We start from the raw sequence: 9,703 nt of genomic DNA, 5'->3' as shown, positions 1-9,703 counted from the left end.
CTCACTCTCTCGTGCTTGTCGTTCCTCGTGTGGTTGTGCGAGGTGGCCCGGGTGCACCCGCATGTGGGTCCGCCATCCTTCCCGCTCGGTACACAACACAATAAATGCATACCGCAATTGTATCAACCGCAACGTCCTATCCCAAGTGGGAGTTGCCGACTCATCCTAAGTCGGGATGACAACACGTTACTTACATTTTGGTGGATATGGTTTGTCAGAGAAAGTGGGCCTATCTTCGGTCGGCATTTGATCTGTCGTTCACGCATTCTAAGCTCGATTTTCATAGAACTTCGTAGTTACCTACTTAACCTATAAACGTATCTAGCTACTAAGTTTCATGATCACGACCTATCTGTCGCGCAGATAATTAACGATCTAGGTAACATATACTGCTAAACACCGCGTACAAGCCAAGCAACAGCCAGCACAACAGAAAGCCCCAACACCCAGCGGAAATAGACTCCCGTATCCTTCTCGGACTTCCAACTTCTTCTGACAGCTACGTATGCGTAGCCGATACAGCCCATGTTGCCTTCCTTCTCTGCGCAAATTATAACAATGCAGGAGAAACAGATAACAGATGGCACCGTAGTACCAGGATGGAATCTCTACTTCAAAATGTAAATATTTCTATTTCCAACAGCATCGATATCCGGGGCAAAACCAACGCTTAATCCGAGAAAGTTGGCACATAACGAAGGGAACTAAGTGACTACCAAGGGAGCGAGCTCGTGAACATGGCTGAAGAGCAGAACGGCAGTAGTAACAGGTGGACGACTCATTAACCTCGTTACAAGTGGTAAACAACATATTCCGTGCCGAGCGTCCAGCCACATCCTATATATATCCAAGCATATTAAAGATAGTCCAATGATGAAAGAGACTTTCAGGGGTCCTAACAGTTCCCACCTCGCGCCTCACGCAGGGTATAAGGGTAGGCGGCAACGCAAAATTCCTGGCCATGTGAAACAGAAATCCATCACGATATCAGTAAATTTCTTCCCAGCCTCCAGCTGAGCTCGAAACTATCCTTCACCACCGCCTCAGAAGTGTAAGTAGTATCGCATTCCTGCTGCGGAGCCCCCGATGTCTTGAAAGAAACATACTACGTGACCGTGGAGGCGCCGGTATTATAAGCGCCAATTGAAGATGCTAGCTCCAAAAATTGCATCTATTGATACTGCCCTACAGCGTCTTAATCTTAAGGCCAGATTGTTCAATTTTGATATCAGCCTGAATCTAGTCTACTTTTCTCTGTATCTAACTAACTATTATTTAATTAATTATTAGTCTGACTGTATGAGGTGTTGATTTCTGGCTATCGCTTTGAACAACAGGCGTGATTGACCGCCATCCCAATGAAGCTTTAAAACAAAGGAGTTTGCGAACTTCGAATCGAATCCGAATCGGTCTTGAATTCGAATTCGTACGAATCTTTATTTTCAATATTAATTCGAATCGAATCGAATCTGCCAAAAGTCCGATTCGATTCGATTCGTGCGGAGCGGTATTCTCATCAAATTGTGATCACCCACGCTGAGTGGAGAGTCGTGCCGACCGGCGAAGCGGTGCAGAGGTGGACGGGTCTCGTGGTGGATGGGGCCCTGCGAGTCTGGCCGAGCGACGGGGCCGACTGGTGGGAGACGATTCGCTTGCCGTGGGGACGGAACCAGTCTCGGCATCCGACGCGGGGCTTCCTAAAAGGCGGAGGAAGGCATCTAGGGCTCCTTCGTTTCGACTGTGGTCATCAGTATCTTGGTCGTCGAGAAATAAGGCCATCGACACTTACCACACGCAGTATGATGTGCTAAAACCTGCAACTCGCCTTTCCCAACCATTCTTCTGCGTAGGAGAGATGACAGCACGATGTGCACTCACGGCAGCGCAAGATCACGCGCTCGTTCGCATGGTCTTCATCGTCGGGCAGGCAGAACACACAATAAATGCTATCGACGTGGATGTCAACCTCTTGGCTCGGCCTGAAACTCTGCAGCGTTAAGTATTGGACACCAGCCTAGACATTACTTGCCGATGACAGGATGGCGGGTTGGTCCGGCGAAACGCTCCATGGAACACTATTCGTTCGCAGCATTGTGGCAGTCACAAATGGAGTGGATGGCTGCACTGGCTCGGGGCTGGTTGACTGGCGCAACGGCGGGTCTTGTCTGAGCTGGTGAGTTGACCCGTCAGTGTTGTCCAACGTGGGGCGTCGCCTGGAGGCTGAAGACGTCTGATGCTAGCCCAGATCTTCCACGACTGATGCAGAAGCTATTCTGAAGCCATGTGGTTCTCGCACCTGGTTACGGACGGCGGCTTCATACCACTGCTGGCCAACTTGGTCGGCCTGCCGTTGCCGGTGCCATCTCGCGCAAAGAAATTCTTTAGCAATACCGCAGAGCTTAGATTGCAGAGTTGAAATGTCGAACGGCTCTCTGGCGAGAATGTTCAGCTTCTGATGGCCTATCTTGGTATCCTGGAATTTGATTGAGGTTTTGCACGGAGCGCCTTTTTAGACACCTGAACGCAGTGCAGAGAACTTCACTGATCCGAATACTATCGGCATTCAGAACAGTCGCTACCACGACCCTAGAGGTGGAAGCCCACGTACTTCCCACACACCTTCGTCTCCGCCACCGAGCCCAGCGTACCATCGCAAAGCTGCACACTTTGCCTCGTGATCATCCAATCTGGAGTGCACTATCACGAGCCCAGAGACGCAGGGACAATATAAGGTCACGTTTCCGGTTTCCCCTCGCGGAAACTCTTAAGACTATGGACCCGACCAGGTTGATGGCACTGGAGACGATCGACCCGAGACCGTTACCACCATGGCTCGCCGAAGCGTTCGAGGAGATTGAAATTGAGCCAAACCGAGAAATCGCAAAAGAGCGGGCGGAGACGGTACGGTCCCATGCTAACATCGTCGTCTACTCACACGCGTCCGGACGCGAGGGTCATCTGGGGGCCGCTATTGTTGCACTCAACGACAATAAAGAGGCGATAGAATCCGAAAATGTCCAGGTGGGGCCGACGGAACGCTGGTCGGTTCACATGGCAGAGCTCATAGGCATCTTCTACGCTGTCAACATGGTGTTCAAGTTGGCTCACCAACGCTCAATCGACGTAGACAGAGGAAACACAACAGCAACAATCCTATGTGACAGCCGATCCGCCTTACAAGCGATCCAGAATGCGAAGAACAAATCTGGACAACGAATCGTCCACGCGTTCCTTCAAACTGCCACCGAGGTCCAGGGACGCAACGTTACGCTTCGCCTCCAATGGATGCCAGGACACTGTGACAACCCGGGGAATGATGCTGCGGACCGATTGGCCAAGGAGGCCGCGCAACCGGGTCAAACCCATCCCTTCCGGCCGCTGCTGACGAGGGAGAGCGCATTTATCCGCGGCAAGATACATGCTCAGTGGGAGCAAGAGTGGAAGTCAAGCACCAAAGGCGCTCACTTACGGAAGATCGACGGCACCCTACCGGCGAGGTACACCAGGAAACTATACGGGAATTTACCCAGGAACCGAGCGTATTTGCTCACTCAGCTTCGCACGGGCCACAACTGGTTAGCCACTCACACGAAGAAATTCAACTTCCGTGATGATGATTAATATGAGTGCGGTGCGCATGAGACGGTGGGCCACGTGTTGGTCGACTGCCCAAATCTGCGAGAACTGCGGCGGGAATTAAGAAGACAAGTTGGGGACGCGTTCAACAGCGTGTCGAGTCTGCTGGGAGGCTCAAACGAAGGTGAGAAAGGTAAACCAGACACCGTGTCGCGAGCCAAAACAGTCCAGGCTGTGCTGGACTTCGCCGAGGCGTCACAGCGGTTTCGCAGCCGTGCGCCATAAGGGCAGCCTAACAATGGGAGCGGCAATGTGGCCACGATAGGCCTTGACGGGGCTCTAAGTTCGTTTTCAGGAAGTGGATCACTCTACATGTACATAGGCGGAGATATATAGTTGAGGTAGACCGCATATCGCTTCTTGCGAGAGGTCGGTGTAAATGAAATCTACTACTACTACTACTACTACTACTACTACTACTACTACTACTACTACTACTACTACTACTACTACTACTGTATCAATACCTTATCGACTCCTACGGCATTTGGTCGGCATCTGCCCTCGCCAGTGTGAACCTCCTCCGCTGCCTATCGTCAGGCGGCATGGTGTTGGCGTCCCTACCGCTGTATGAAAACTTGGGCGTGAGGTGGTCGCTGGTTCTGCTAGGAACCCTTTCAGTGATCATGGTACCTGTCCCGTACCTCTTCTTCAAGTGGGGCCATGTTATCCGCAGGAAAAGCAAAAACGCGCTAGGCTAAGGTCCAAATCGTGCATAGTCTCCTTCTTGAGCAATCTACTTACTTTTGTTTTTGGACTAGAGGTGGCTTGCATTGTCAGATAGCTTTGTCAAGCAGAACCTTGAGAGAAGTGCTGTTTCGTCCGTATATACTGAGTAGCTGAGCCGAGTGTGGCCTTGGTTTCAGATTGAATAGCTCCATAACAGATGGCGGTGTGCTAAAGTGCTAAACTTGATTCGGCCGGGAAAGGTTCCTACGGTGTTTTCTGAATGTATTCCTAGTAGACCGACAAATTTACCGTACTCACATTTTCCGGCATTGGGCAGACTATACTCACCGAAACGCCCGCCCCATGGCCAACATGAGGATTCGATAAGAGTTCACTCACACTACGTTTACATTTTGCTTCTCAAACCTTACCCAATACTATTCTAATCTATGTTTGGATGTAACAAACTATGTTCTAAGGAAATGTTACCATATCTGATAGTAAACGCCCATACTCTCACGTATCTGCCCTCCGTTCTCGGCGTCTGTCCTGTTATCGTCACCATATCAACCATGAGAGTAATATCTCATTTTTGGACATGCAGCCGGGCCATATCCAGAAAGAAGTTACGCAGAATTTATATGAATAGATGACCGAAATTAAGTTTCACGACTCAATAAACTCAGGACGAAGATGCGTTGTCGCTTCATCGTTTTCATTGAGACCAGAAAGATAGGATCTGACGCCATGTATACAACCGCATTGTGCGAGTATAATTCTGCAAATTTTAGCAGCAGGGAGTGCCAGGATTTTGATAGAGCAGCACACCGGTGGCAGGGACATCATCAGAGTCGCTGTTGCTGGTTCCAGTTGTTTCATTCAGACCAGGAAGAGATTTTATCTGGGATTGAGTATACGTCCTCATGTCGCGATTATATATGTGTTGGAGTGTGTTGATGGTTGAGCTGACTATTTGCATGTCGTTATGGGATAGAGCTCCTGGCAATGTTGTCGAAATAATATGGGTACGGTGCACAACGATTGTTTTGACCGACTTTGTATGCTTCAGGCGAGATGATTTGACTGTACAGCAGGGAGCATGAAATGATAATAGTCGTAGAAACGAAATTTGTCACAGAGCACATACCTAAAGCTAGATACTGTGTTGTTAACGTGTAAACCTAATTCGATGAAGGAGACGGGAAAAACTCGAATCCACAGGAGTCGTTGGATGTGACGTCTGTGGCGTTGCGAGATATGATTCATTATAGTGGGGACTTTCTTTGGCCAAATCAGGTTTAGCGCACCATGAGTGGGGCGCTTGGAAAGAAAGCGTGAGTGTTCAAGGGGTAATCTGTATTCGAATTCTACAATACCACAAAGTGTATACGTTCCTTCTTGTTCTCGAAAGCGCCTGGGATTGTGGCCTGGTTCGTTAGCTAGTAAGAAAATTACAACGATCCCTGTAGCCATCCACTACTTGAGGCTACGAAAAGAATTCCTCAACGACTATTAGAACACCTTTGTCCCTCCGATAAACCCATCGCCTCCTAAGCCCCAGCCCTGCGTCCAGCCAGTTGGTGTCTTCCTTGCTTCGCGAACTTTCCAGAACAACGAGCCCTAGCAAACGTTAGCCGTGCTGTAACAACCCCGTAGTTGAAATGGGTTTCTATACATCGTATACCGCCCGTAGATCCTCCCTATTGACTTTGTTGTCTTTCTGGATAAGAATCCAAGTCGTTCCCCATTCAAAAAAGGCTGCACCCCACTACGCAGTCGTTAATGTTAAAGTAACACTTACTACCAAGATAAAAGACCTACCCCAAAAGGATCAGCGGCGCATCGATGGCCGTGCATTAGCTGGAAAAGCTCCCGAAGTGTCAAAGCTCCATCGCCATCTTTATCCCATTTCGAGAACAAATCCTCGAAGAGTTGCGGTATGAAGCGGCCCTCTGGGTCGTAGATGCCGCTGTCCGAACCGTGCTAAGAGGTGGATCAGCTTCACCATCGCCTCCAATATGCAGCAATGTTGCAAGTACTGACTTTGGCCTTATGTATGCTTGTAATATGAACACGGAACCATGGGTCGGGGCACCATGAGTATGCCATGTGTGTGGGGTAGGAGAAGTTCACGTTGATGATGAAGGTCGCAATTATCGAGAAGATAACGTTGAAACCTAGCTCACGAAACCCGTTGTAAGTATCCCATGGGAAGATCATCCCGTCGCGATCGCGATCCCAGAAAAGGATGTGCTGCTGAAGAGGCGACTGCATATCGTTAGCATCAGAATAATAGCGATAGGCCTTGAAGACAGCACGATTCTCGAAGACATACATAACCGTCACATTTTCTGGCCCATTCAAGGTCGCCTTCAGGTTTTTCCACGGACACCGCTGCGTTCGCTCGCGCAACACCAGGGTTTTCTATGGCGTCGGCGAGGGAGACTGCGGGGAGCCGCTTGCTGGTGATACCACTCTTCTCAGCAATTATCACGGTCTCGTTGTTCGCTTCTGCAGCCTTGATGCGCGGTTTCCTCTCACAGATTTTTGTACTGTTTATGGCAATTGGTTCAGGTATCGTAGCGATAGGTTGAAGATTTCGTTGCGACGTAGTTAGAAAATTCAACTTAAGTTACAATGCGGAATCAGAATCAGTGTCGTTGTTTATCAGTGTCATTGTGCCCACCAAAATCCAGGACCGAAGTGACATAAAATTACGTATGTCGGATGCGAAAATAACCCCCCCTACCCCCTATACCTTGTTGTGTGTGTTACAGGGATTTTCAAACGACGTAACGTCATCACCCAAGGCTGACGATTGTTGGTCTCCCCAACCAAGCAGAAGCAAGGAATTACCTACATGGAAGCAGCTATATTCCAGGTATACCGGAACTATCTCGCATTAACTCCGGTTAATAATTAAAGCTGGTCATACATTTTAAGTACTCATGGCTTCCTCCCCCGGTGCTGGGCGGTGTGTTTGGGTGAAGGGGGAGGGGGGGTGTCTAGGTATTAGGAAAATGCGCTGATTGGAGTGGAGACGGTTGTCTAGCCAATGATATTCAATGAACGCCCTACTTCTTTCAGTTATTTAGAAAGAAAATGAATTATTTAATCTTGTTTCAACCCTCACATTTCTAACAACCGATCGTTTAATCAACAGCTGCAAGTTTGCTTGCCGTTGGCCCTAGTTTCTCACCACTATGGGCCGTGTACTACTCGTCGATATCTTACAGACTATGTGTTTATTCTCGTTATTCTACTGTACTGATTATGGTGGAAGGCGTCGTTACCTTTCAACTCCCAAATAATCGTTGGCTGCATGTTATTTATTGTTCATCAACATCATGTCTCTTCAACTGGTGTCTTTGCACTTAGCCCGCGTTTTGATTTGCATTCTAATATTGATTAACTACCCATACCAGAGCCACTCTTTATCTCGCGGGTGGGACCCTCACTTTTCTGGGATCGAATATGATCCCAGAGTCCATAACATGGCTCCTAAGCTCTTAGTCACTTCTATGAGTCAAGTCATGGTTCCCAGAGGATCTCCAGCTCCCGGGAGTGGACTGTTCTCTTATCAGCAGAACATGGTTGGTTGCATTAACTTGGGACACCACTTCCCAAAAGGCAATTGCCGTCACTTCGATCCGGGATTGGTTGAAATATGATCCGTCGTTGCCGAGGCATAGTAGGAGCCAACCGGGTATTCTTGATTGCTTGCTTGTCCAAATCTCTCAGCAACATGGTAGTCTCTGTGGTAAAATTACTTTGATTCTTGCGCTCTTTGGGATATAAGAGCTGAAATAGGGTAAGGCCGAGTGACTCACAATCGCCGCCTGTAGTGATGACTTTGACTTCGCAAGGCACAAAGCCTACCGCATGGCTGATCTTACTCAAGCCAATCGTTCGGCACCTCATCACATGCTTCTACATGTGGGTCTTCGGCGTATTGCTTGGTCATAGCTGAACCAGTGGATCTACTATCCCTATCGGATTGAGGCTGTATGCCAACTTCACCGAGTGATCAGAATGGGACTAGAAATTTTCGCTTACGAAATAGAATCTATAGTGATTGATACATTTATCCATGTGGGTGAGATGGCATGAAAATCTCCGTACTACGTTGGTGAGACATTGATAGACCTCGCCACGGGCCATGAGGCCCATGGATTCGCACTGAGTTATTTCCCCCTGCCTATGGGCGGGCGGGCGGTTGACCATAGCCCCGTCCCGTGTCATTTAATAGTGCTACGTATTCAGGTTATTTGAGTAGAAAGGTATACAATGGATGTGTTCAGCTATAACCAAACCTAGTAAAAGCAATGGACTATCGAGTCTAAGTGAAATTGAAAGTGTGATCCGAAATGCATAGAAATTGCGATGCGTCTGCATTGCGTGTAAATATATATATGACTACAAAACATGCTGAACCTACAAATCCACTCACAATATAATGTCTACCAGTCGCATCAGTAAATTTACTACAAACACGACATATTAATTATACTACATACTAGGATTCACCTTTATTACGATCAATGATCTGCTATACTAGTGGTTATTGGGGCCATGCCCGCCTGTGGCTGTTCACCAGCGTCAGCGTCCGCAATGGTCTGGTCGGACCTGGACTAGTTGTTCGCATTAATCAAGTCGACATTGCCTCGTCGAATCGGACGCTCGGCAGTGATGACGCGCTCAACGCTCACTACGCGCAGCTGGGGTGGTGTTAAAGGCTGTCTCGTACATCAGGACGCTGCTCCCTCACATCCAGATGTCGCCGTGGAAAATACACATTACGATTGTTCTGAACAACCCTGCCGTCCTGTTTTCTCTTGAAAAACCCCATCTCCAGGGCGGCCAAGCTCTCATCATCCTGATCACTGAAGAGATTATTCAGCTGTCGAAGATGGGCGCTAAGGTCAACCTGCAGCCGCCAACGGAAGAGGACAATGAGCATACAGCACGAACGCATAGCCTAGCACGCGAAGCAACAGTAGAGAACAGCGAAGTCAACACCCCGCCATGGGCGCGAACCCAGCTCCGGGCGTCGGCGTTGCGACGGGCACGGGCCAATGCTAAACAGCACCGGAAGGACAACTTCCAACAGTCGACCACGGGCCAGTTTACACGCCAGCTGGATTCAGCTCTCCCAGGACCTCACACGAAGATGCTATATGATTGCCTGAAATCGAGAAGGCGTCGTTACTAGCCCAACTCCGCACGGGGCATGCCAGACTCAATGGGTATCTTCATCGAATTGGCAAAAGTGATAGCGATTCGTGCGAGTGTGGCATCGAGCGCGAAACGATCCAGCGCTTCCTACTTCGGTGCACACGGTGGGACGAACAGCGTCGAGAGCTGATTGAGACAGCAGGGCCTCATTTTGGCAACCTAC

At 49.0% G+C, this 9,703-nt stretch overlaps 2 protein-coding genes across 2 annotated transcripts; both read right to left on the bottom strand.

Moving 5' to 3' along the window:
- Positions 1-5,817: 5,817 nt before the first annotated feature.
- Positions 5,818-6,931, bottom strand: N7489_004874 (caleosin family protein; the record flags this gene model as incomplete). Its single annotated transcript, XM_056710626.1, has 5 exons — positions 5,818-5,925; positions 5,990-6,073; positions 6,127-6,288; positions 6,349-6,573; positions 6,641-6,931. 5 exons carry the CDS (start codon positions 6,929-6,931, stop codon positions 5,818-5,820), a joined length of 870 nt encoding a protein of 289 aa, XP_056569047.1.
- Positions 6,932-8,936: 2,005 nt separating this feature from the next.
- Positions 8,937-9,265, bottom strand: N7489_004873 (uncharacterized protein; the record flags this gene model as incomplete). The annotated part of the gene is made up of 2 exons (XM_056710625.1): positions 8,937-9,023; positions 9,053-9,265. The coding sequence occupies 2 exons, from the start codon at positions 9,263-9,265 to the stop codon at positions 8,937-8,939; spliced, it is 300 nt and encodes a 99-aa protein (XP_056569046.1).
- Between the last annotated feature and the right edge of the window lie 438 nt (positions 9,266-9,703).

This window comes from Penicillium chrysogenum, assembly GCF_028827035.1.
Source record: "Penicillium chrysogenum strain IBT 35668 chromosome Unknown utg000002l_segment0_segment0, whole genome shotgun sequence".
In the NCBI taxonomy this organism is placed as follows: Eukaryota; Fungi; Ascomycota; class Eurotiomycetes; order Eurotiales; family Aspergillaceae; genus Penicillium; species Penicillium chrysogenum.
Note: the sequence above shows the minus strand (reverse complement) of the source record. Positions and strands in the feature narration are given on the sequence as shown.